The 27947-nt window shown below is 39.7% G+C and overlaps 2 protein-coding genes across 4 annotated transcripts; both read right to left on the minus strand.

The window, feature by feature from the left end:
• Nucleotides 1–328: 328 nt before the first annotated feature.
• LOC111384273 (nudix hydrolase 23, chloroplastic-like) lies at nt 329–9436 on the minus strand. 2 transcript variants are annotated; one of them, XM_023008538.1, is made up of 7 exons: nt 8901–9435; nt 3579–3710; nt 2645–2721; nt 2348–2483; nt 2121–2261; nt 1969–2027; nt 329–662 (listed from the first exon to the last, which is right to left on the minus strand). In XM_023008538.1, exons 1-7 carry the CDS (start codon nt 9195–9197, stop codon nt 602–604), a joined length of 903 nt encoding a protein of 300 aa, XP_022864306.1. In that variant the 5' UTR covers nt 9198–9435; the 3' UTR covers nt 329–601. The 2 variants fall into 2 exon arrangements, with proteins under 2 accessions (XP_022864306.1, XP_022864307.1); XM_023008539.1 differs by lacking the exon at nt 2121–2261 and having other exon boundaries at nt 8901–9436.
• Nucleotides 9437–11107: 1671 nt separating this feature from the next.
• LOC111384280 lies at nt 11108–16100 on the minus strand. 2 transcript variants are annotated; one of them, XM_023008545.1, is made up of 5 exons: nt 15885–16100; nt 15079–15105; nt 14401–14478; nt 13829–13971; nt 11108–11318 (listed from the first exon to the last, which is right to left on the minus strand). In XM_023008545.1, exons 1-4 carry the CDS (start codon nt 16017–16019, stop codon nt 13879–13881), a joined length of 333 nt encoding a protein of 110 aa, XP_022864313.1. In that variant the 5' UTR covers nt 16020–16100; the 3' UTR covers nt 11108–11318; nt 13829–13878. The 2 variants fall into 2 exon arrangements, with proteins under 2 accessions (XP_022864313.1, XP_022864312.1); XM_023008544.1 differs by lacking the exon at nt 11108–11318 and adding an exon at nt 13184–13420.
• Between the last annotated feature and the right edge of the window lie 11847 nt (nt 16101–27947).

Raw genomic sequence — 27947 nt, forward strand, 5'->3', positions numbered from 1 at the left:
AAGAGAAAATTGATTTCCAGTTGTCTGTAAAGAAGTAAAAAAAATTACGGCTGAAATAATAAAATAACGGTCAAAATATTTGATTTTTTTGGGTGAAAAATTGTTACCAAACGTGGCTAAAGACTTAAAGGTTATTGACGAAGTAAAAAGTGCTACTCACTCTGTTACAAGCTTCTATTTGCAGGAATTTGCATTTTACACTTTGTAATTGGTGCTCGTTTGCTCTCTCAACCTTAGAACTGACGGCTAATACTCCAAAGACAATTTTTTAGTCACGTGGAAGAAAATAATGCAAGTGGGCTTGCGGAACTCTCTTTATTGTGCCATATGACTGTAATGATGTATGATAAATGTGAGTAATACTTTCAAGCACAAAGAGCTCAGATTCTCTTTCATTACCAGAAGAATGAAATTACTATACAAAGTTTAATCACAAAAGTTGCACGAAGATAAATGAAGTGAAACTTTATTTGATTGCACCAGAGCAGCAAACTTGAACAACAGGTAAAGAGTAAGACGGTTTGATCTTGTATCTTTGGTAAATTTACTCTAAATTCTGCTTCATTTCCTTGTAGAACCGGACAGCATCATCCTTCAAATGTCAAGATTTCAGATGATGATCGAGAGTATAGGCATGAATCTCAGAAGGGCTTGTACCGGGCCTGTTGAAAACCACCAGGAAATATGAACAATAATATGTGACACGTCAATTTTTTAGCTTATTCTTTCATCTTTAACATATAGAGCTGTAATCTACCGTAGCGAACATGCCATTAAGAATATGATTTACATTCTTTACTTGTCAGAATAAGAAAATGTACGAATTCTGAACAAAATATTACGGAAACTTCAATATGATCTCAACAACAGTGCAGGTAAAGTTCAGTCATCTATGACATGACAGATCTAGCAAAAACAAACACATTGTTGTAGCTTCACTTATGGCCATCAGAACCACCACTAATATAATTTCTGGGGTACCCCTCCCCCCTCCCCCCAAACCAGCAACCACCACCACAATTGGACATAAAAAACTTACCAACAGCCCATCACCACCACTTTAGTTCGTTCTCTGGCAGTTCGACCACTGTGACATTTGATGTGCTTGAAAGATGATGGGATTTCAGTTAGAGAAGGATTTAGTTTAAACTTATGATGTAGATCCCTGAAATGGCTGTGTTTTTACCGGATATGTCTCCTAATGTTCAGGTGTATAAGGGTGTTTAAGTCAATAATAATGTTTTTGGTACCTATTTTTCTGGTGGTATTGTTTCTTTCTATTGCAAGTGGTGTAAAATGTTGTATGGCTGACAAATTTTTCCACCGTTGTTGAGATTTTTATGTTCCTATGTTTTGTTTGATGAACTTTCTGGAGAAAAAGGAAATGCCAAACCATGGTAACACTACAATTGTTTGAGCAATTGCAAATAAAATGCTTAGCCTCTAATTAAAACCACGGAAATTCCACAGGAAACCATCCTGTAACAAATTCTTATCAAGAATATGATCGCAGAGCAACAAGAAAGGTCAATAATATAGTTCACATAGTTGTGTACAAAACCTGGCAGTGTCAAATACATAGTCTAACTGCCCTACATTTAAAATGTTAATATTTTGAATGAACGAACAGTTCTTCCACAAGCATTTCTCCACATTGAAAGACTTAATTACGGCATGTATTGTTTAATCACTTTCTCCTAAAACATTGTTATCAAAACCTTTTCTAAGACAGTCAAATTTGAAACTAAGTTTTCGAGAGGCATCAAATTGAGACTTCACACATCTTTGTTTCTTCTCCTTTAACATCCAATGGCAGAACTTTTTCATTAGTTCTTACATTCATAAACATGTTTCGACTCTCTTGAGAAAAGTGTGCCTAACATATCTGCAGGCTCATCTATCACTCAAAGGAAACACACCGAAGTTCATTCATAATATTCATTGTGTACATCGGTTTATTGATATTACCTTTTATTAATGATGCCATAGTGAAACAAGGGTCTTCCAACTTTTGTATCTTCAATGTACTACAGAAACAAAGAAGACATCATGACAGAAGTAAGCAAAAGTTCAGTAAATGAACTGATATAATTGCCTTGGCATTTGAAATAGAATCCTACCAGTTGTAATGTGACTAGCATTGATGAAAATGACAAAGAATCAAAAGGAATATCATTAAGCGCAAAAAGCTGGCATTCCGATGATTCTGGACCCGGCGAAAAGTGGGGTCTTTTCAACTTAGCCAAGAAAATAATGTATGTCTGTTTCATACAAGACAATGTAGCACATGAAGTTGCCAAGAGCAGGGAAATCCATGTAAAATTAGTGTTATGATATTTCTCCTTACTTGGCCTATAAGAGGGATGTCCAAATGAGCAAATGGTGATAAAACTTCTACTTCTGCATTTGCCTCCTCCCAAGTTTCCCTAATTGCTCCTTCGGCAGCCGACTCCCCAATCTCCATGTAACCAGCAGGAAGTGTCCTACAGAACAGCCGAGTAGAGAACAAATGACCAACAACAATGTTGAATGCAGAAATACGTAGAATTAGCAATATTATGAAGAAACTAAATTTCTAACTATGGATTGATAGCATGAAAATTTTATCCATTTCCAGATGAAATTGGATCGAGCAAATGCATACCAAAGGCCAAATGATGGATGAATCTTCCGCTTGCACAATAGTATCTTGTTTTCATGCTCGATGAGGCAGCCCACAACCTGTTCACGTTGTAACCATTAGCATCATCAATGTCAAGTAAAAATACTTTATGAAGCTAATATGAATACATGACATCATTATAAACTGTACATGACATCATTATAAACTGTAACTGAATGAAAACAGTTCTTTTATATGGTTTTGAACAAATATAGTATTCTTGACCTAATCATTACCATTCCAATTATAATATACAAACCCTTTCAGTAATCTCTTGCATCAGAATAAGAATTGCATTATCTTACACAAATGACTTTCAATTTAAAGTTCCAGACATTGTGAATGAATTAAAATTATGTTTTCTTTGAATTTTTCTAAAATCTAATCCTGGAATTGCCATCATGCTAGTAGGATACTAGGATACGTTTTAGGAATTTGGAAATCTACGAGAAACAAATGTAGGATAATACTTTTAGTCATGTTATATTTCTCTTATGTTTGATGCTATTCATATGGATCTATGAATATATACTAGTTGATCATTTTTCCCCCACAGTTTGCTAATACAATATCATTCATGTCCACTTGACCACATGCTTATTTATTATAACCCATATAAATCCATCTAAATCAGCCATTACACATAAACACTAAATGGTCACGGTTCTTCTAAAAGAGAAAGAAAAGAGCACATGTTCATTATTTCTTGTGAACTCTCTGCAACAATCTTTGTTACGTTAGTACCTGTTTTTTGTACTCCAGGCTTTTTTTGGCCATGGAACTACTATGATGAATACAAAGCAACTTTATGAAAGTTAAAAAGCAATATGGCAACACAATGTGACAAAGCAGTTGGCTCAAAACAATATGCATGTAATTCCCCAATGAATTTTCAACTATCATTAGAAAATCATACCATTTTTGGGTTCTCATAAGTAATTTTCCCACATGATGTGCAAATAGCCCTCATCTTCTCCTCCCCATCAGGTATCTCATGCTTTGTTCGGCTACCACATGACTGGCAGAAATTGATCTTACGAATACTGCCCTGCAGATTGTTTGACACTAGTACAAATTAAAAGAGAAAGGAAACAGAATGATGAAAAATAGAACACAATGCACACTGCACATTGTTTGTACACATTGGTTCGTATACAAAGCCAGGAGGAAAAGGTGAAAAACAAAATAAGACTAGGAACACACTTGTAAAATAGATACTGTACGTATTTTCGATTTGTATCACTCTCAATCTAAAATAACCTACATTACTAACCACCAATTGTAAAATTAATATTAAAAGACACAACGACAGCCACCACAAAGAACTATTTATTCATCATGAGTAAGAGATCGTGCCAATTAAAAAGCATACAACATGCTTTTATATTAAGAAACAAGGTTGGTGAGCAATTGCTTTCAATATAACAAGCAAGCATTAGGAAGTACTCTCTCCATATAATTTTTACACAGATCAATAAAACTTAATTAATATATGATGGAACTATAAATTTTACTTACATTTTTCCTAATATACCCCTACATTGAATATTGGTAGTTCATATTTGTTGATAATAATGCATATTAAATAGCAGTATATTAGAAAATTAAGACATTAATTATACTCTCAACAAATAAAGTGATTTATAATTTAGGACAAACAAAAAGGGAAAGTAGGCCTATCTTTGTGGTACAGAGGGAGTATACTTAAAATGTATATATAACTTTCCATGAGAAGTTCAGACAATCGACGTCAAATACCCTCATTTCTTCTGAAGTCCAATGAATATCCTACTATGAATTTTGGGGGAAATCAAAAGCTACTTAATTTGAGCCAAACCAAGTCAGAAATTGAACGAATTTGATTGAGAATTTTTTTTAATACTGATCTTTACACTTCATCTGCCTTTTATACACAGGGGATCTACACAAGCATTTACATACAAAAGGAATATTCTAATTCCACAAACTTCTGCCATGTGATATAACCGTATTTGTTCCACCATGCACAATAGATTCAGTTAGTGAGCTCCCCTTTGATGGTATGTTGGTTCGAATATTCTAACACCCCTCCTCAAGGTGGAGTGTGTGTTTCTACCACTCCAAGTTTGTCTCTAAGGAACAAGAATCTCGAGTGAGCAAGCAGTTTCGTCAACAAGTCTGCTGTCTAATCTGATGATGGCACATAATTAATTTTCAATTCCAAGAACCTTGTCTCTTACAAAATAAATATCGAGTTCTATATGCTTGGTACGTTCATGGTAAACTGGGTTTGAAGCCAACGCACTTGCACTTTGATTATCACACCAGATTATTGGGATAATCCACCGTGGTATTCTTAACTCATTCATCAAGGATTGAATCCATGTAATCTCTGACGCACTATGAGCCAATGCTATGTACTTTGCCTCCGTGCTTGACCTTGCAACGACATGTTGCTTCTTCGAACACCAGGACACCAAGTTATCTCCAAGATATACACAATAACCTGCAGTAGATCTTCTATCATCTAGGCATGATGCCCAATCAGAATCTGCAAATGCTGTTATGTCCAGGTTGTCACTCTTTTGAATGGCAAGGCCATGTTTTAGTGTTCCTTTCAGGTATCTAAACATTATTTTGAGTACCTTCCAGTGAGTATCGGTCGGCTTTTGGAGAAATTGGCTCATTTTATTCACGAATTAAGTGACATCAGGTCTTGTATAAGCCAAACATTGGAGGCCACCGATAGCACTTCTATAAAAGGTTGGCTTTTCCAAAGCCTGGCCCTCAGTCTTAGATAGCTACCATGGGTGTCAAGCCTGGTTTTAGATTTTCATACCCAAATTTTTTGAGTAGGTTAGTGGCATATTTTGTTTGAGTCAGATATAGTCCTGCTTTGTCTCTAAACATTTCTATACCCAAGAATTGGCTGAGGTTTCCCATATCCTTGAAAGTAAAGTTTTTGTTCAAATTATCAATAAATTGTTGTAATTGCTGATTGTTGCTTCCTATTATCACTATATCATCCATGTAAACAAGTGCAAACACTACATCCTTACCATTTACCAAGAAGAATAGTGAGTTGTCTGCCTTGGACTGTTTAAAGTTCCATTTCAACATGGTACTTTTCAACCTTTCATGCCATGCTCTTGGTGCCTGCCTTAATCCATATAATGCCTTCTTCAATTTGTACACAAAGCTGGGATTTCTTCTATCTACAAATCCTTCTGGTTGATACATGTATACCACCTCATTTAGCTTACCATTCAGAAAGGCATTATTCACATCTACCTGCCTAATATTCCAGTCCTTTGATACAGCAAGTGTTAGGATGATCTTCAATGTTGATGCTTTGATAACAGGGCTAAAGGTCGCACCAAAATCTACTTCAGGTGCTTGTAGGAACCTTTGGCAACCAACCTTGCTTTATGCCTTTGTACTTTGCCCTCTGAATCATGCTTCAACTTGAACACCCATTTGCTTCCAATTATCTTCATTCCAACTTCATGAGGTACTAATGTCTAAGTTTTGTTTTTCATCAAGGCATTATATTCCTCATGCATTGCATTTCTCCAACTGTCATTCAGCATTGCATCACTAACAGTTACTGGTTTAGTTTCTGCTGATTTATCCATTCTTTAGCTTGTGTAAATCTTTGGTTTAAAAATTCCTGCCTTGCTTCTAGTGACCATATGATGTCCAGCAGTTTGTTTTGCAATTTGATAATCAACATTTGCTTCATTTTCAGTGTATTCAGTTCCACATTCATTCTGTTGAACATCATCAACCACCTGATCACTTGATTCATTCTGATTTATTTCAGTGCTATTGTTTTCTTCACCTACCTCAACTCCGACCCCAGGATCTAGTTCTCTACCAAAGGAGCTTGTTGCAGTTGATGCACTAGGACAAATTATATCAACTGCACCTTGAGGTATTGTTTTATGACTGGACTCAATGATAAATGGAAACAGACTTATGACAGATTCTGAGGTTTGTGGTTGAGTCAGTTTTTTTAAGAATCCTGACTTGAAGGGAAAATCTAGTTCATTGAATATGACATGTCTGGATATATAAATTCTACCACTAGAGCTTAGGCACTTAAATCCTTTGTGTGAATCACCATAGCCAAGAAAGGTGCATTTTTTGTGAATGGAAATCAAGTTTGTATTTTTGGTATGGTCTAAGGCAAGGATAACAAGCACAGCCAAAAATTTTGAGTGTTTTGTAATTAAAGTTTCTTCCATACAGCACTTGAAAGGGAGATTTGTGTTGTAATATAGGTGTGGGTAGTCTGTTGATCAAGTATGTTGCCGTTTTGAAGAACTCCCACCAGTGATATAAGGGCATTTGAGCTTGAGCCAAGAGTGCTAGGCCGGTCTCAGTGATGTGCCTATGTTTCCTCTCCGTCCTACCATTTTGCACAGAAGTATAAGGGCAAGAATTTCTAAGTTCAATTCTAGCTTCCAAGGTAATTCTATAAAAGTTCCTGAACTCACCTCCCAGTCAGATTGTAAGGTTTTAATCTTTCTATCAAGCTTATTTTTAACCAAATTTTTGAATTGTGTAAAGATGCTTAGTGCCTCAGATTTGTGTTTCATAGGGTAGATCCATGTAAACCTACTATGATCATCCACAAAAATGATATAATACCTAAACCTTGAGGTAGAATTCTTGGGAGCTAGTCCCCATATGTCTGTATAGATTAGGTCCAAAGGATTTAATGAATGTGACGAGGACATGTGAAATGGCAATGCATGGAATTTGCCAAGTTGACATGGTTCACAGAAAGCTATAATTTCATTAACTTTGGTGGATTTATTACAAGACTTTAGGACTTGACTCAACACATGATTTGATGGATGACATAGCCTTCTATGCCATATATCAACTTCAGACTCTAACTTGACTCCTTTGATTGACTCATCACAACTAGAATTCACTGTGAAGCAGCTGGAATTATTCTGGTGGTTTGACTTTGGGTTTGGTACCTTCAACTGATATAAACCATCCTTAAGCATCCCTTGCAGCAGGGTCTTCCTGGTTTTCAGATCCTTCACAACACAATGGTCTGGAAAAATCTCAATAAACGCATTGTTATCATATGTAAACTGAAATACACTGATTAAGTTCTGATCCATAGACATATAACATTTTCTAGTTCTCTGCAACTCCCCAGTGAAAAATGTCAATCTTGATCTATTCAATATTCCATAGCTTTCTTTGACTGCATTCCACAAATTGCTTGAGCTAGTGTATCCCATGACCCTCATAGCAATTTCAGGGGTCATGGATGAATACAACCATCCCATGAGTAACTGATCAGTTGACATCCATCTATTGTAATATGGATTTTGGGTTACTTTTACGGCTTCTCCTGCTTCAGTAGTAGTCTGGGTACTAAGGAACTCAGGTGGACATTGTTTTGTTCCCAGCAAGTAGCCTTCAAGATTGTGGCATTTGATTATAGGCATAACCATGTTCTGCAATAAGAGAAAGTTGTTTTTGTCAAACTTTACTGATGGAGTTTGAGTGAGATTCATCCCAAAGGGTGAAGAATGACCCGCAGCAACTTCCGTGGATAATGAAGGATTCAACTCGGTTGAAGGAGCTTGAACGCTAGAATCGGTGCTAGCCATTTTGGCTCTGATACCAAGTCAGAAATTGAACGAATTTGATTGAGAAATTTATTTTTTATTATTATTTTTTTTAAATACTGATCTTTACACTTCATCTGCCTTTTATACACGGGGGATCTATACAAGCATTTACATACAAAGGGAATATTCTAATTCCACTAACTTCTGCCATGTGACATAACCATATTTGTTCCACCATGCACAACAGATTCAGTTAATCAGCTCCCCTTTGTTGTTATGTTGGTTCGAATATTCTAACAAACCAAGATAACAATCCCAGAGGCGAGAAAAATTCACAAATTAGAAAATACTCTATTTCCTTGCAGCAGATTGATGCAGGACCTAGCGGTAAACATAGCTCGAAGAGGAAAATGAGAATTCAACGCATTATATTCAAGAAACCAAATAATTTCGTAAAGTAGCAATCTTAGGAATTCATAGAAACGACAAAGAACAAAGAATCTAATCATACAGTTCCGAGGAACGACATTACCTATTTGAATACACGGCCCATAAACCACAAATTGAGAATTATCCATCTAAAAGATAAGTATACTAACGCAAAATCAAGAAACCAAAACCATAATTAACCAAGAAAATTACGAAGAAAAAGTTCTCACAGTTGATTGAACTAATGTGGATGTAGAGGAAGAAGGTGATGAAGAAGATGAAGCACCATCTGGGTTTGACTCGGAATGATTGTGGGACATCTGTGCAGCAATAAAGATGCGATCTTTGCGAACCCGAAAAGCAAAAGAATGTGTTTTTGATCTAAATGGCGATAAATTTGATGCTATTATGGGTTTTCTGGATAAGAAATAGAGGTCACAATTTGCTTGAGGCTTCCTGTTCAATCTGTAGGAAAGGGAAACGAACCCGGATGAAGATGAACCAAGAATCTGTATAGCTTTTAGCATTATCACTATTCACTACTGATTGAAAATTTACTTCTTCTTTTTCAAGTATTTTAGCTTTTCATATAAACATGTGAAAGATTCTTGGATTCAAATGGAAATGATTGAAGGTGAAAATTGAAAAACAACTGAGAACTGACTGAGAATTGAAAGACATGGGCCAACTGAAGATTAGATGGGATTACTGGGGGTTGTTGAGTCAGATTATGGGGGATTTTTAGACGCTATTTTGACTTTTGAGCAAGATATTTATGAAAAACTCAAAATACCCACAACAGTTTGACAAAATTTCTATATACCTATTTCTAAATCCATTTTAAGAACCCATTTGAGCTCCAGTTTTTGTCTAAAAATGCATTTTTGAATAATAAATTGATGGAGAATGCGTGATTTAAAAATAAGAAATTTTTTGAATTTACATGAAATATTATTTTATTGAAAAATGTATGGCCGAACAGAAGAGAGAGTACAATTTATTTTAAAAACAATTAGGATCAAACAAGGACTAAAATATCAAAAATTAATTTCAAATAGTCAAAAATAAAAGATAAATTAAAAGAAATTTTAAAACGTAAACTATTAAAATAAATATTAGGGTATTTAAGATAAAAAATTTGAATTCCATAGTCTTTATGAGTCTGTTTGGAAGTGATTTTGAGAATTGATTTTTTGACCGTTAGGAGAAAAGTGAGGTCCATATGTGAGAAAAGAAATCAAATAGGACGACTGAAATAATAAAATAAAAGAAAAAAAATCTATTTTTTGGAAGGAAAAATCGCTCCCAAACATGTCCTATATGTTTATAAATTGAGCAAATTACGTGAAGCCGTGCAGAAATCAATCCCCATTCTTCATTTTTGGCATAAATGGTAATCAACCTTTTTTTATTATATCACTTATGCCCCTAACGTTTTTTGGTCAAATTTTGATCTAAAACTTTGATTAATTAGGACATTTCATAGCTGATCGTGATTTCTATCAAAATATTTCATTTGAATGCTTTGAAATTAGGTAAAATGTAAATTATCACAATTCTGTATTTATTGTTTTTTGGAAATATGATTGGCAAATTAGCCTTTTCATGCTTACCCAATGGGAGCAAAGGTTATTAACAAAGTTGGAAATAAGATGATTTTTGTTGGGTTACTGCGTTTTAAATTTTTTTAATTGAATTCACTTGCACTTTTCAAAAATTTTGAGACCATGACCACAAATATATATTTATATATATTATTTAATTAAAGAGATGGATAAATTCGTCATTTTACAACACTATAGGAAAAAATAAACGATAGATCAATTTGCACAACATTTGCTTAAAAAGAAACTGTCACATTAAAAGAAAGACAAATGGTAATATTTATTATTTAGAGTAGACTCTATGTATCATTTTGCCAGCCCATCTAATCTATTGCAAGTCTGCTCTGTTCTCTAGCTTAGAGGTGCTTTTAGGAATGACAATCGAGATCGTCGGCTCGATTCGAAAAAAGCCTGAACCAACCTGACACGAGGCTTTGAACCGAGACTCAGGCCGAGCCCAAGCAAGCTTGTGTGGCTTGTCGACTTAGGCTCACAAGCCTATATTAAAAGAAAAAATGCAATTTAAAAGCAGCAACATGCTGCCTTATTTCAAATAAAGCGGCTACTGCCTTAAAAAAGGCAGCATGGTGCTGTCGTTATTTAAAAAAATTAAAAAAAACGGAGTCTACCCAACGCGGCTCGATAAGGCCTGAGCAGAAAACTCGAGCCTAACCTTGATTTCTTGGTTGAGCAAAAGCTTGGCTCAGACTCGCAAAAAAGCTCGAACTATTTTACCCAAGCCGAGCCTAAGTCTCGAGTTTCAACTAGCGTGTCAGCTCGACTCGGCTCGTTGACACCACTAGGCGCTTTGCAAAAAAGACTGCACAACTACAAACTACCATAGCTATTGATCTTGAAAACAAATAAAACTAGTAATAGTACACAGAGCTACTTCAAATGGTGTACATGTAATCTAACAAGTCTTGTACTAAAAGATATTCACCAGATACAGTTGATCATCAGTGTGTTCTAATTTAGAGCTAACTAGCCGCATAAAGATTGATTTGCTGCACTGCAAACCTTAAATTTCTCTTCAGCAACAACCTGTCCAAGGCAGCATCTTGTTATTGCAACAAATAGAGGTTGCATGTGAAAAATATCATGTTCGCGAATGTACAACTTATAAGCTCGACCCTACTAAAATAACTTTAGAGAAAGAAGCTTGTTGCTGAAACTGTAGAGCAAGAAAGTTACTAATCTCGATCAAATGACAAGAAAACCTTTTTTTTTCAAGTACAATGCTATTACTACCAAACTTTCTAGTCACAACAAATTATAAATAGAAAAAGGCATTCTCAACAAAAGAAGCCTAAGACAACAGGTCCTCGGTGCTGAGAAAAGGGAAACTAAAGGAAATAAATTGGAAGAACCCTGGTGGCGATCTGGATGCCATTTTAATGCACATGCCCGATATCTGGAAATGAAAATTTATCATTTGTCAGCCTAATAAATTAAAGAGAACTCTATTCTCTCAAACCCCAAGTGAACAGAAATTTAAAATAAAGGAAACTCTGGAGATCTTACGCATTTTTGACATCTTCGAGATTTAAAGGGCCTGAGGTACTCAATCTCGAGGATAACCTCTGAGACATCATATCAACCTCTGACTTCTCAAACTCCGAATTTGAATCAAAGTCCTCGTCATATTATGAATCATATTCCTCCAATCCTCCTCATGTTGATATCTCCGACTGTTTGAAGTTCTATATTTGTTAAGAGTAACCTGATGATTTGTTCCTGTTGGGTTGTGTGCCCATATAGTATATTTTGCTATGATAAAATAATTATAAGTTGTGGTTTTACTTACTTATTGCATTTTTATTATTAAGCATGCAAATTAAAGTGTCTATAATCACTTGAAAAATATAATATGGTTATTTGGGTTGAGAAGTACAGTGTGACATAACTTATATTTTGATCATAAGTAATTTGTTCACAACAAATGTATAAGGGTTGGCACCTTGTATTAGAAGGTTGTAGTATTGACCGATTCACTATTCAGGTTTGTTATTTGTTCTTATCACAGAAATAATTAAAGATGACACTAGTAAGCTTGGAGTGTATTGAACGAACCATGTGTCGAATTTAATTCTATAGCATGACCGTGCGGAGAATTAAATTTCACTAGACCGCTGTGTATTTCATGTAAATCCCTTGACAGGATTATGTATATTTTTTCATGATTTTAATAGTTCTTTGATTCATCAACGAGTGAGATTAATTTGATTGGTCATATATCTCGATGAGTTGGAAACTTGAGAATGAGTGGAGTAGAGAACATGAATTCATAGTCTAGGGTCGACTAGACAAGATCTAATTATTGAAACTTGGATAATATATGTCCGATTAGGTCTCTATGGTAGCTCCATAAAGTATTGAAACATAATTATGGTAATTATAATAGTTTGACTTAATTGTAATTACAATAAAATTTTATACTTAGTTGTAATTACTATGAAAGTTGTAAATTTAATTATAATTGTAATTAAAGTTCTAGGACCACACATATAATTAAGTGTAAACTAATTGGATTTGGATTATAATTAAAACTCTTACTTAGATTTTAATTAGAACTCTTATTTGAATGTGGAATTATTATTGCATAAGGATTGAAACTTTTCTATTTCTAACATCTTATGAAATTATACAACATTCATAATATATAATTACATGGTGTTCAAATTTTGGACACAGAAACAAGAGAGAAAAATTATTTTTCTTGATTTTTTCAATTGTCCAGTTTAAGAATTAGTTTTTTAATTTAATTAAAAGAAGGTGCCTACCCACCAGTGTGATCTTGATTTTGGATAATACCATAAAAGATTTGGAGGTTTGAAGCATCAAGTTATTGAAAATAAAAAGCTGGAAGTTCGTGATTCAAAATTAATTCAAGAATTGATCATCGAATATAGGTAAAAAAAAATCGAATTCTTCATTTTTAATATAATGTACATGTGAACACCTAGACGATCTTTTTTATTGAATTAATTTTTTTTTTTTAATTTCTGGATATTTTCGATTCCTCATTCCAACAGTTCCAATATCTTGGGTCATCGTCAGTTATGAAGGACCAACCAAAGTACGGACTTCCACAGAATGCAGAACGACAAATAGTCTCATATTCCGATCTTCACAGAAATTAAAATCTGTTGAAAAAAGATTAAATTTGTTAACTACATCAGATGCAGAAAACAGATCACAAGGACTAAAGAGATTGTCCGAGTAAAGAGAACTATATGCACCAGTAATCTAGTTATCAGATGAGTGTAATATATCAGCTTGGTCAATTGCATAAACTACTGTCTCCAAAAAATGCCAGAAGAGGAGAAACAAAAAGGATTAAAAGCATAAACTCAATATAATTTGCTTCAAATCTTGTCACATATAATATTTCCCTAGTTTTTAACTGCATGTTCTGTGTCATCATTCAACATATTTGAAAATATCAAAAGAAGCTTTACAAATATACCTTTTATGGATATCTCAAACATATAAAAGAGAAAATGAGAATTAACTAACACGTGTTTGGTGTTTAATTATATAAGCCAACTTACTTTTCCATGTCCCAGATCTTCTATTTCCTGACTTGCCCCTTTTGTATCCGTCATCCCCAAAATATGGTCTGAACCATGAACTGTCTTGGCTTGAAGATTGATGGCAGTAGCCAGTAGTAATCATCAGCGCTGGACTGCCACCTCTACAATAGTTAAATGAAGGTTATCAGGAATTAGACCCCAAAGTCAGAATGACTTGAAGTAGCTCAAGGACAATAACCATGATCATATGGACTAACAAATTTTTTTTAAGGAAACCAATTAACAATCTGTTAGTTGAGTTGAGGAAGCCGAATATTGGGGAAAAATGGAATCAACAATACATCCCCCACCCCATCCTTTCCACCAAAGAATGACAGGCAGCAGTCTCATGATTTTTCCTCTTAAGAGCCCTAATGGAGGGGTGAACATGATATTGAAGAGGGAAGTAAAGTAGAGGAGGGACGAGAAAGAATTTCAAGTATTACGTAACAAATCTAACTTCCAAACAATATTCTCCACCCCCGATCTCTACATAGCAAAGAAATTAAATGATGAGAACAAAATACAAAATTTTGATCAGACAAACGTACCCAAAATAGGTGCTCCGCAAAATTACTGACATCATGCAGCATCTGTTTCCTCGGCCATTTGGAATACCCGTTAAATTTCTACATGCAATATAAGGTTTATTGTTCATCAATAAGAAATAAGCCATTGTCAAACATGCACACATTTATGTTCCTGATTGGCTAATTTAATTTATTTGTATGATATAGCGTTTTATTTTACTGAAAGGAAACAACAAGAACTAAGAAACACAAGTTCCAAAATAGCCAATATGATCTTCATTTACATCTTACTACAATTTCTAGTTCTCTTCCCTTCTGTGTTCTCCATGATCCTTTTTCCCCAACTTTACTATATCTCACTATAGTCACAATGAGGTAAACAATTCTTATTCTCTTTAGACTTCTATTGACATCTAAGGATAATCATCTTCGGAAAAATTACTTCAGATCAAGAACACTCTATCCTCAACAAACACGGAAAACTCCAAAACTTCAACAGGGAGTTCAAATAATTTCCTCTATGGGGATAGTTGGATACAAATATAATAGATAATTCCTAGTCATGCACATTATCAACATAATTCTGCTGCTTTTTCAAGGTTAATAAGGCAACTGCGTGAGGTTAAATTAATAGTTATTTGAGGGGTTAAACAATAACTTCAAGAAGGAAAAAAGGGGGGGGGAGAGAGAGAGACTGACCTTTGATGAACCCCAAAAAGTGCCTATCTGCACATCAAAGAAACAGACTTCATTCAACTTTGCAACAAATCCACTTTGCTTGGAAGGAAATATGCATTTTCAATACAACTTGGGAAAAAACCCAATTCAATTTCATAGAAAAAGAACATGAAGATATAGTGGTTCATCGCACAGTGAATCCTCAGACCACAATATAGTAATTGAACCAAAAAACAAAATAACGGATTTCATTCAGCTCCAAGAAAACATTGCAATTAATACAGGTGGGGCAGGTTTCCTTCAAAAAGCTCAAATCTTCACAAATGTATTCATAATAACCATCAACAGCTCATTTTTGTATACCATAAAATCCATATTATACCCAAAAAAATTGCAACTAACATACATTGGACTCGTGCTCATCAAATGCTCAAATCTTTAAAAATTTAAGCCAAATGCCAATGTAATCAACACTGACAGTCCATTTTCCTATACCATAAAATCCATTTAATATACAGGGATTCAGTTTCAAGAGACATTGCAAATAACATAATTGTTTCAATATAAAGCTCAAGTCTTTCAAAATTTATGCTAATAATAACCATCTACAGCCCATTTCACATTACATAAAATCCATTTAATACAAAAATTCATGTTCAAGAAAACATAGCAAAATCATAGGTGGGTCTCCTTTTCATCAAAAGCTCAAATCTTTACAAATTTAATAACCATGTATAGCCCATTTTCAGAAGCAATTAAATCCATCTAATAACAAATACGCACTATGCACATGCATACACGTATAAAGAAATGGGCGGGTGGCTTACATATTCCCTATTTGCTCGTCTTCTTCGTTCTACGACTGGGGTGGAATGGAAGAGAAAGGTTCTTATCTGAAAAGAGTTGGTCTGAGAATTGATTATTGAAGCTGCTCTGCTGCCCCTTTCATTTTTGCTTTTCATTCGTGTTTTAAATAACTTTTCCTATTTTTTGGTCTTTTGGGACGCGAGGCAGCGCGAGCGGCGGGATGGAAGCAGATAATTAATTGGAATGAAACCCAAGCCTCCCGTTGATCGCATGTTTTCAAAATTCATTTTCAATTTCAAATTTTCAGTTAAAATTTTCTCTCTCTCTTTTTTTTTTTTTTTATCACATATTCTCCAACAATATACTATTTCAAAATATATTTTTAGCCAAAAATGGAACTCAAACAGGTGATAAACATGAGTTCAAATAGTTTGTGCTGATTTCGCGAATTGGACCCTCCACGTGACCAATCGATAGTTGCTCCGTATAATCCTCCTTGCACACAGTTAACGTTAAGTCAGATGCACACGGTCGGAACCAGCAGGAGTGCCGACGGCCGCATACACTCCGACGATCAAATTAGCTTCTAGTGATCGGAACAGTGCCAAGGTTGTGCAAAAAGGGTGAGGAGGAGAATATATATTTACTTGTTATGAAGAGTTAAATTGTAAGAGTTTCATTACCTTTTCCTCTTATCAAACATTGGGTATTTATAGTTGAGGAGAACCGTTAGATGTGAGACACATGTATACATCTGACGGTATGAGCCGTTTTCTCATAGGCGTCAATCGACCGCGTTTATAGAGTGGACGGGTAATAACTTCTCCCGAGTTGAGTTGATATAAAGTTGATACATCACATCAATTAGCCCATGGAGACGTTAAATCAATTTAAACTTTGGGGGCAGAATAAATCTTGACACTGATCTCTTTCTGAAATTGGCAGGGGATCCTCTGACAGAGATTCTCGACGACGCTTCGGTTGGTTCAGTAGAATTGTCAGCGCGTTAGCAGCTCGCCAACATTAATAGTGGAGTCACTTCGGAACCACTTCGGATAGGTGTTGGACACCTCGTATGACACAGTGGCAGTCTTTCCGAAGTGGTTCAGATAGGGGCATAACAGTGGTCCCCTCAAGTTTAGGCATGAATATTTATATCATGAGTGGACTTGTTTTCCTGATCGGGTATGCCTGCCTCGGGACAGGAACCGCGATTTGTGAGCTTGTGGGATGGTTTTCTGTGTTCATTGAAGAGATGAAGATCGAGACATATCTTCGACATATGCGCTAATAAAGCTTCATTACTGCAAAGGAAGGAGCTTATCCATAAATCGATGTGCTGGCCTATAAAACGGTGCGTTGGGAGACGGCTAAAGCTTGGTAAAGCTTAAGAGGGGAAGCAGTTACCGAGGCGATGACCCACAGGGACCTCGCGTCAGGTGCGTCGAAACTTTGTGAAGCTGAGTGAGGGGCTCATCTGCCATTGGTGCACTGACCCATATAGGATGATGCGTTGGAAAATGGCTAGAGCTTTGTAAAGCTTAAGAGGGGATACAACTACCGACGCGATGACCCACAGGGGATTAGCGTCAGGTGCGTCTAAATTTTGTAAAGCTGTGTGGAGCTCATCTTCTGCCGATGCGTTGACCCACAGGAGACAACGTGTTGGGAGATGGCTAAAGCTTTGTAAAGCTTAAGGGGGGATGCAGCTACCGAGGCGATGATCCACAGGAGACTCCACGTCAGGTGCGTCTAAGTTTTGTAAAGATGTGCGGAGCTCATCTGCTACCGATGAGTTTTCCCACAGAGGACTCCACGTCAGATGCGTCTAAGTTGTGTGGAGCTCATCTGCTACCGATGAGTTGACCCACAGGGATGATACGTTGGGAGATAGCTAAAGTTTTGTAAAGTTTAAGAGGGGATGTAGCTACTGAGGCGATGACCCACAGGGGACTCCGCGTCAGGTGCGTCTAAACTTTGTAAAGCCGTGTGGAGCTCATCTGCTCGATCTGAGGCGAACATTTCTGATGTTAAATGATTTGAAAGCCGTCGCATATTTTCAAGGCGACAGTTGTGTGCGATGCCCATTCCTAGAAAAGGCTGTTGCGGCTACTTATTGTAGACAGCTGATGGTGATACTGGCAAACGCGTTTCATGTGAGCGTATGTGAGCTTGAGGGTCACGGCTAGGTCTTGGGTATAGATCTAATCTGGCATTTCATTTCAACGACCTAGATTGATGATGCGACAGACGGCCTAGATCGATTGCATTTGAATTCAACGGTGGAGATCAGCTGGGACGCCCATATAAAAGGCGGACTTGAGCATTTGGGGAGTTTTTCACTTTTGCGAAATCAAAAACTCTATTTGCTCTCAAATTCCTTGCATTTTTCGATGCTCTTCAAGCATTTTTCGGCGTTTTTCAAGCATTTTCCAGTTACAACTCCAGTTTTCGACGACTCTACAGTGTTTCCTGATCATTTTCGGTTGTGGAACCCCCATTTCGTGAGTTTTAGTAAGTATTTGACATCTTTCATTTCTGAAAAAATGGCTTCTGAGGGTAGAGGTAGCTCGGGGAGGGGGCTAGAATTAGTACGAATGGACAAGCTCATTTTGGCGACCTCCTCCAAAATCTTCGAAGCGATAATGGAGGGAGAATATCTGAAGGAGGCCTAATAGCCCAGTAGACACGTCTGTGCATTGGGGGCATCAGATTACCCTTCTAAGTTGAAAAGTACCGACCTCGATAGACTTAGGACGGAGTATAGGATTCCAGACAATGTAGATTTGATCCTACCCGAACCCGATGAGAGGGCTTGCTACCCCAGGTCAGGGTGCGTGGCAATTAGTGAAGCAATTCTTAGGGCTGGCCTTAGGCTCCCGATCCATCATTTCTTCCGCCTAGTGCTTAGGTCTTATGGTTTAGCTCCGACCTAGTTGAATCCGAACTCCCGGAGCCAAATGGTGGGCTCCTGGATGTTGTAGAAGGCGGCATCGCTTGAGGTAGAGATGCCCTTTTTCTGTCTTCCAGACCCTCTACATTCCCAAGGTAATGGCTGGAGGGATAAGACCAGGGGCTGATATTACCTGACCTCATGGGGTTCCCATACTCCATTCGTGCTCGATCTGCCAAGCTCCATTAAGGAGTCGAAGAACTCGTGGTGCTAGGCTGCCGGGAGATGGAACACGATCGAGGGGGACCCCCTGGCGTCTCTTATGGTCTCCACGAATTATTCTACACTTAGTGAGTACTGACTACTTTGTATTTATGTTTATTCTTCTTCGGTTTAGATCCTAACTGATATTTGTTTGCTTTTGAAGGTACTCTTCCTCGGTGTGAGATATCCATCGACGACTTTGATATCATCTGCATCATCTATCAGCTGACAGTTGCCTCCAAAGAAGAGGTCATACCACCAGCTGATTAGGAAGAACATTCACTTTGTGACGCACGATCTAATGGCTTCTCAAGGTAAAATCCCCGAAGTGAATACTCTAATAATTTTCTGGACCCTTTACACTTGTAATAATTTGCCTTTTTCTTTGTAGATAACTTTAACAGGAAGATGCCTCTGAGGCCTGACTTCAAGACCATCCAGAAGATGATGGCCGAGGCGATAGCCTTGAAGACCTTCTCCTCTGCATACAAGAAGCAGATGGAGGATCTGGTGGATGCCAGCAAGAGGCTCCAGCCTCCGACAGAGGAGGAGGTGGCGGAGGATTCGGAGGCCAACTTGCTGCAGAAGGGCAAGAAGTCTGTTGGCCCTTCGAAGCACCCAACAGTGGCGAGGCCGTCCCCGGTCCTGAAGCAGACCACCATACCTACTGGGTGGCCATCTCGGAGAAGACGTCTGCACCCTCCGAAGCTTCTCCTGCCCCAGCTACAGCTCCAATTGCTGCTGTTCCAATCACCCAAGTGCCGGAGCAGGCGAAGAGGAAGAGAGCCCGTCCTTCGAAGGAGGAGGACTTCTTGGGCACAAATTTAGAGGAGCCGGTGAAAGAGGTGATGGAGGCTCTTTCTCCGGAGATGGCAGTAGTGGTGGTGGTCCACAACAAGTATTGGACGGAGGAATGGAGAGACCACACTACCTCCTGCATCGCCGAAGACCTCATTGCTGCCAACAGTGCCTGTGTGGCCCAAGTCCTAAGCACAAGCATCCAACTTGAGGGCTTGGTGAAAGACCTCAATTCGAAGAGGAAAGACCTCGCCAAGCACATTAAGGAGGCGATGTATTATGGCGATGTCGTGCAGGAGGCCGAGGCCCAGGCCTCGGAGGAGGAGAAAGCAAGAAAAGAAGTCGAGGCCCAGCTGCCGACTGCTAAGGGAGAGATTGAGCAGTTGAAAAAGGAGCTCTATGAAGTGGAGTGCCAGGTGGCTGTAATTACCAGAAGGGTGGATTATGCCAATAAGCACCACTGGCTCGCCACAAAGGCTTTGGAGGTCTCAAATAAAGAAAAAGCTGAGCAGAGGCAGAGGGCGGAGGCCCAGGTTGAGGAGATTGCCTCCTTGAAGAGAAAGATGAAGTCGGCATGGGAGGTGGCGGTGCAGAACTTTATCGACCATTTTGTGGAGCACCCCCTGTACGCGACTTTGCCAATTACTAGGCCTCTTGGAGTGCCCAAGGATTGTTGGGTTGACTAAAAGAGGTCCACCCTATTTTGGATATATTTTCTTTAGAGGCAGAGTTCGGTGGGCCTATTAGAGGCCGGCCTGACAGGTTTGCCGAGGAGGCTCAAGAGATCCCGGAGAGGGACGAGGTGGAGGCTGGCGCGGATGATGCCCCAGTAGAATAGGGTTATTCCTGCAATGGCTTCGGCCTCTTTTGTAATTCAATTTCAAATGAATGAAATGAAAATTTTTGTATAAGTATTGTTGCTTCTGCCTTTTCATTGTGTTGAACTGTTTATACTTGAGTATATGAATGACAAGCACTTAAACAAACAATAAGCACCACTTACCGATAACCAGTCGATAAAAGGAGATCAGAGCAATAACATATTAAATAACCGAGGTAACAACTCATTAACTGATTACACATAAAGAACTGAAGTATGATTACTTAGAAGTTACATCATCCATCACTAAGACAATTACATCACTTAGTAAGATAGAGAAGTTACAAATGAGATTGGATTGTGACAAACATATATTAGACAGCATCGAGATCGGATCGGAACAGAACATACACTCATCATTGATAGTACTTTCTCAAGTGTTTGATGTTCCATTGATGAAGCAATACTCTCCCTGTCATATCTTCAATTTCAAAAGTACCAGGTCGGGACTCCTTTCAGATGCGATAAGGACCCTTCCAATTTGGTCCAAACACTCCGACCCCAGTTGGCTTTGACGATTGAAAGACCCTTCTAAGGACGAGGTCCCCCAATCGAAGAGTTCGATTTCTGACTTTGGAGTTGTAATAGCGGGTCATCTTTCTTTGATACTTGGCCAGTTTCGCTTGGGAGGTATCCCTCCTTTCTTCAAGGAAGTGGAGTTCGCTCATTTGAGTTTCGTCGTTATCGATCTCATTGAAATGTATCCGATGATGCAATGGGACCCCTACCTCAACAGGGCTCATGGCTTCGTCTCTGTAGGTCATCGAGAAGGGTGTCTCCCCTATAGCGGTTCGGCTAGTTGTGCAGATGGCCCAGAGGACGTAGGGAAGCTCATCGACCCACGCCCCCTTCGAGGCATCAAGCTTCCTTTTCAGGGTATGCTTGATGGTCTTGTTCACTGCCTCAACTTGCCCATTTGCTTGGGGGTGATGAGGCGTCGAGAAATCCTTTTTTATCCCTAGTTCGTTGCACAAGTCTCGCATCTTCTTGTTGTCGAACTGTCTCCTGTTGTCGGACACTAAGGAGTAGAGAATACCGAACCTGCAAATGATGTTCTACCAGACGAATTTTGTAGTATTCGCCTAGGTGACTTTGCCAAGAGGTTCAGACTCGACCCACTTGGTGAAGTAGTTAATGACGACAATGGCAAAAGTCGCACTTCTTCTTCCTTTTGGGAGCGGACCAATGAAGTCGATGCCCTATTTGGCGAATGGGCATGGGCTGGTGACTACGGAGAGGCTCTAAAAAGGCTGTCTTTGAATATTTGAGAAGCGTTGACACTTGTCACATTTCTGGACGAATCGGCAGGCATCCATTTTCAAGGTTGGCCAGAAGTAGCCTTGTCGGAGCACTTTGTGTGCCAGAGCCATTCCCTCGGAGTGATTTTCGCAGATCCCTTTCGTGGATCTCCCTGAGTATATACGTGGCTTCTTTCCCTCCTACACATCGGAAAAGTGGTGAGGCAAAGCCTCTTTTGTAGAGGACATCCTCCTGTAGGACGAAGTGCGCGGCTCTTCTTCTTAACTTCCTCGCCTCGCTTCTTGAAGCTGATAGTGATTGATCCTTAAGATAGGCCATGATAGGTTGCGTCCATACTATGGTACTTTCTATCCATAACAACTATTTACCTCCGGAGATGGTGGGATTCGATAAGCGTTCAATGGAGACAATCTTTAGCAGCTTTGAGTCTCTGCTGCTAGCCAATTTTAACAGGACGTCTACATAAGTGTTCTCGAGGGGTGGTACTTGGATCAATTCGAACCTCTTAAAATGTGGGATTAGGTTAGGACCAATTTTAAATCTGTAGCCATGCTACTGTCTTTGGCGGCAAAGTTCCCGTCGACCTGACTCATCACAAGTTGAGAGTCGCTGCTTGCAGGAGCCTTCTGACCTGCATTTCTTTTATGAGTCTAAAGCCTACTAGAAGGGCCTCATATTCGACAGCATTGTTCGAAGCTTTAAAGCCAAACCTTACTGCATAATTTAGCTTGTGGCCTTTCAGGTTTTCCAAGACGATCCCAGCTCCGGAGCCAGTTTTTCCTAAGGATCCATCCATGAACAAGTTCCATGTTGGGGGCTCGGCTGGTTCCATTTCTGGTGCTATGGTAAATTCAGCCACAAAATCTGCAAGGGCTTGTCCCTTGATGGTATGTCTGGGTTGGAACAGTAGGTCGAACTCACTGAGCTCAGCTGTCCATTTTAGCAGGCGGCCCAAAGCTTCCGTTTTTCTGCAATACCTGCTTTAATGGGAAGTTGGTGAGAACTTCGATTGAGTGGGCCTGGAAGTATGGCCTCAGTTTCCTTGACGCCGTGATGATGGCGAGTGCCAATTTTTCCATGTTCGGGTAGCGAGTTTCTGCCGGGAGTAATGCTTTGCTGACATAGTATACCGGCAATTGATGGTCGTCTTCTTTTCTAACTATGACTGCGCTGACTGTCTCGCCCGAAATCGCCAAGTACAGCAGTAGCGATTCCTGTGGTTTAGGTTTGGATAACAGAGGCGCCTCTCCTAAGTGCTTTTTCAGCGCTTGGAAGGCTTCCTCGCACTCATCGGTCTATTGAAACTTCTTCCCTTACTTCAACACTTTAAAGAAGGGTAGGCTCTTATCAGTGGCTCTGGAGATGAAGCGACTGAGTGCAGCTATCCGACCATTGAGGCTCTGGACCTCTTTCAGCTTCTGATGTGACCTCATTTCCAGTAAGGCCCTAATCTTTATCGAATTTGCTTCGATTCCGCTTTGGTTCACAATATACCCCAAAAACTGACCCGAATCCACGCCGAAGGTGCATTTGAGGGGGTTCAGTTTCATTTTGTATTTCCTAAGAATCTGATAGGTCTAGTCGAGGTGACTTACGTGTTCATTTGCCTGGAGGCTTTTGACTAGCATGTCGTCCACGTAGACTTCCATGGTTTTGCCAATGAGTTCAGCAAATATCATGTTGACCAGCCTCTGATATGTAGCTCCAGCATTTTTCAATTCGAAGGGCATGACTTTGTAGTAGTACAGTCCTCTGTCTGTGATGAATGATGTGGCCGGTATCTGGTTGTATCCTAAGTATGCATCCATGAAGCTCAAGAGTTCATGTCCGGCAGTGGAATCCACAAGTTGGTCTATCCTCGACATTGGAAAGCTATCCTTAGGGCATGCTTTGTTTAAGTTTGTGAAGTCTACACACACCCTCCATTTCCTGCTAGGCTTTGTCACAAGGACCAGGTTGGATATTCACTTCGGATAAATGGCTTCTCTGATGAAGCCGCTGCGGCTAAGCTTGTTGACTTCGTCTTTGAGTGCCTTGTACCTCTCCGGGTTGAGGGCTCGTCTTTTCTGCCGATGCGGGGCACATGAGGCGTTGATATTTAGGCGATGGCAACTGATCCTTGGGTCTATCCCTACCATGTCTTCATGCTTTCAAACGAAGATATCTATGTTCCTTTTCAGGAAGCTTATCATTTGTTCTTTCGCTTCAGGGACAATGCCTTTCCTATCCGTAGGACCTGACCGGGGTCATCTGGGTTGACGGAGAAAGTTTCAAGCTCTTCCATTGGGGTTGCGTTCGGTTCTGAGCCAGTTATTCGGGGGTCTAATTCATCAAGAGAGTGCCCTTCTTCAGGGATCTCTTCCATGTTGACGTCTTTCTCCTGTTCGGAGGTATGCCCTATTTCAGGGGGGTCGAACATTTCCATATCCAGGTCGGATTGGTTCGCAACCTCCGTTATGATTACATTAATAATGCGGAGCTCTAATTTTGGCAGAGAGTTTAGATAACATGCTCGGGAGCCCATCTGGTTGCCTCGAACCGTAGAAATTCCATACTCAGTTAGGAATTTCATACATAAGTAATGTATGGAGGTGACAGCCCAAAGATCTTTCAAGGCGGGTCTGCCCAATACTCCGTGTTAGGCTAACCTGTGGTCTACTACCAAAAACTCCGTGAAACGTTGGGCCACTAGGGGAGCTGAACCCATCTCGACAGGCAGAGTAATTTGTCCTCGTGAGATGATGCTGTCTCCAATAAATCCAAATAGTGAATCAGTTATGGGGATTAGCCTATGTTCAATTTGCATTTTGTCGAATGTAGAGCCAAACGGTATGTTCACCGAACTGCCATTTTCGACAAGCATATGTTTGAGTCCCTTTTTTGCTACTACGGTTCTTACTACCAAAGCGTCACAATGGGTGTGGTGAACTCCTAGTGTATCTTCTTGGAAAAAGGTAATCGGGGCCATCCTGTTGGCTTCTTGGGACTGGTTGACGATGTATGTAAGCATCGGTGGATCCTTTGCTTCCCTTGTATAGTTCCTTTGGGCATTCCTAGTGTTGTCGCCGATGTGAGGCCCCTCGATGATCGTGTCAATTTCCCTGATGATGTGGCCTCCAGAAAATGGGGCCTTATCTCTTTGTCCAGACTCTCCTCTGTCCCTCAATCCTCTTCACAGGGGTGATTGATCTCTATGTCTCTTTTCACCCCTGTTCGGCGAGGCGTATCTGCGGGGATGTTCGTTCTTCCTGGAGAGATGTGGGTTATTTCGATCTGAGCGTCGCGGAACGTCTCTGCATTCGCTGGTGTCATGTCTATAGAGTTGGTGGAAGTTGCAGAACCTTGCCCTTTCTAAGGGCCTGCTGGACCGCTTCTTCTTCTTTCGACTACTATCAGTACCCCTAGATGGTCCCGCCTCAGCAGGGGCATTCTCATATGCCTATACGGGCACTGCATTTAGCGTGGCAGAAGCTAGTGCCTGCTCGGATGTGGGAGCTATTATATGCCCTGCCTGGGTCCATTACTGGGTGACCAGGTATGCTGCGGGTCCTCGACCTACCTGTCTCCGTGCGGCACGATTTTGGTGATCAATCATCTTTTCACTAACGATTTCAACTCTCATCATTTCCACCAGTTCGTCATAAATGGTAGGATTCTTACTGTGCATATCCTTCCAGAACAAAGTGTTCATGTTGAGGCCGCCTTTCAAGGCTGAAAGGGCTTCTCTGTCGGTGACCTATTCGCAGTAGGTGATCTCGTATGTAAACCTGGCGAGGTAGCTTTTCAGTGTTTCTCCAGGGGCTTGTCTTATATCTTATAGGCATTGTACTGGGGCCTCTCATTTTCTACGTGAGAGGTACTGGTTCAAGAATGCATTTTTTAGCTCTGGCCAACTCTTAATGCTCAGAGGAGGCAGCCTGCTTTACTACACTTCAGCGGCTCCGACCAGGGTTAGGTGAAAGGCTCTGCATTTCAAAGCAGGTAAGGCTCTCCTGAGACTCATCTGTGTCATGTACTTTGAAAGGTGCTTCTTCGAGTCTCCTTTTCCTTCATACTTGGGGATTTTAGGTGGTACGAAGTTTGCAGGCATTGGGGACCTTCGGATTCCCTTGAGAAAGGGAGATTATCATCAATCTCGTAAGATCGACACGACCCTTCGGAGTCCCCATCATCATGCATGTTTTGGAGGAGGGGTGGAGGTGCTCTTCCTCGACTACCCCAATCAATTAAGTTTTTTTTCTCCTTCCTATTTCTAAGTGGAAGGGAGCGCTTATTCTTGCTCTCCCCCTTGTCGAACTGATCTCTCCACTGAGTGGACCCTATTACTAGGGTCCCCCCTATCCGGTCAAAGATATTGACTGACCTTTGTGTTTCATATTCTGGTGGGAAGTTGTCCTCCAGCTGCGGTTCTGCTGGTTGGCTCCCTTGCACATAGGATGTGACTTCCGTACCCACTTCTCTCTCGAGGGGGGCTCTCTGTGCTGGCTCATATGGCCTCGGGAACGAGACACAGAAACTTCTCGAGTTGGGTAATATTCTTGGGGCATTTGGGCACCCTGATGACCTTGGGCTCGCGTGAAGAATTCATGCATCACCACATTCTGAGCTGCGATCTCTCTTATGCTTGCAGCTATTTGGGCCATTCCTTCAGTGGGCACGACCGTTCTTTCACCTCGACGACGTCGGTGATGGGGTCTTTGGTGAGTGACATTGTTTTGGAGCACCTCTTCTTTAGAGGCGTCCATTTTGGGATTTGCGTCCTCATTGCTGGAACTCATCTTATCTACTTTTTTTCAAGGGTGATGAGGATCTGAGTTGTAATTTGACTTTATTCTTTTTCAAGAACGTCCCCTTTTTAGGGTGAGTCAAGGGTTTTTCAGTAGTTTTTCCGGTGGAGAATGTAGAAATTTGGATGGAAAATGATTTTCACAGACGGCGCCAATCTGTTGACCTCGTGAATTGGACCCTCCACGTGGCCAACCGATAGCTGTTCCACGTAATCCTCCCTGCGCATAGTCAATGTACGGTCAGATGCACACGGCCGGAACTAGCGGGGGTGGCGGCGGCCGCATACACTCCGACGGTCAAATTAGCTTCTGGTGATCGGAACAGTGCCAAGGTTGTGCAAAAAGGGTGGGGAGGAGAATATATATTTATTTGTTATGGAGAGCTAAGTTGTAAAAGTTTCATTACTTTTGTCTCTTATCAAACCTTGGATATTTATAGTTGAGGAGAACTGTTAGATGTGGGACATGTGTATACATCTGACGGTGTGAGGCGTCACTCAGCCGCGTCTATAGAGTGGGCGGGTAGTAACTTCTCCCGAGTTGAGTTGACATAAAGTTGATACGTCACATCAATTAGGCCAATGGAGACGTCAAATCAATTTAAACCTTGGGGGCAGAAAAGATCTTGATACAGATCTCTTTTTGAAATTAACAGCGAATCCTCTGATAGAGATCCTCGGCGTCAGAGGCAAGAACGCTTCGGTTGGTTCAGTAAAATTGCCAGCGCGTTAGCAACTTGCCAACATTAGTGGTGGAGTCACTTCCGAACCATTTCGGATGGGTGTTGGACACCTCATATGACGCAGTGACAGTCTTTCCGAAGTGGTTCAGATAGGAGCGTAACATTTTGGTTCCAAAGAGAATTGGATTTCAACCTAATTGAATCAAGAATAGATTATTTTCATAAAATAGAATCATTATTCCATCGATAATTATAGAATCCAACTGAATGATTCTTATTTATTTTGGTTCTATAATAAAAAAAATTTGTATTATTAACATAAATTATGATATAGTGCAAAGTTCTATCACCAAAAATTAATATTCACATCGATAAATCAAAATAATAAGCATTATTCAATGTTAACAAAATGTTCCATCATACAAAATATTACTCTTAACAAAAATATTCACCAAATCACAAATAAACACGGTTAGGTCTAAAAAATGTTAGGTTAGAACCAATTCTCGATTCATGGTT

The sequence above is a fragment of the Olea europaea genome, unplaced genomic scaffold (genome assembly GCF_002742605.1).
Source record: "Olea europaea var. sylvestris unplaced genomic scaffold, O_europaea_v1 scaffold2883, whole genome shotgun sequence".
NCBI classification, from domain to species: domain Eukaryota; kingdom Viridiplantae; phylum Streptophyta; class Magnoliopsida; order Lamiales; family Oleaceae; genus Olea; species Olea europaea.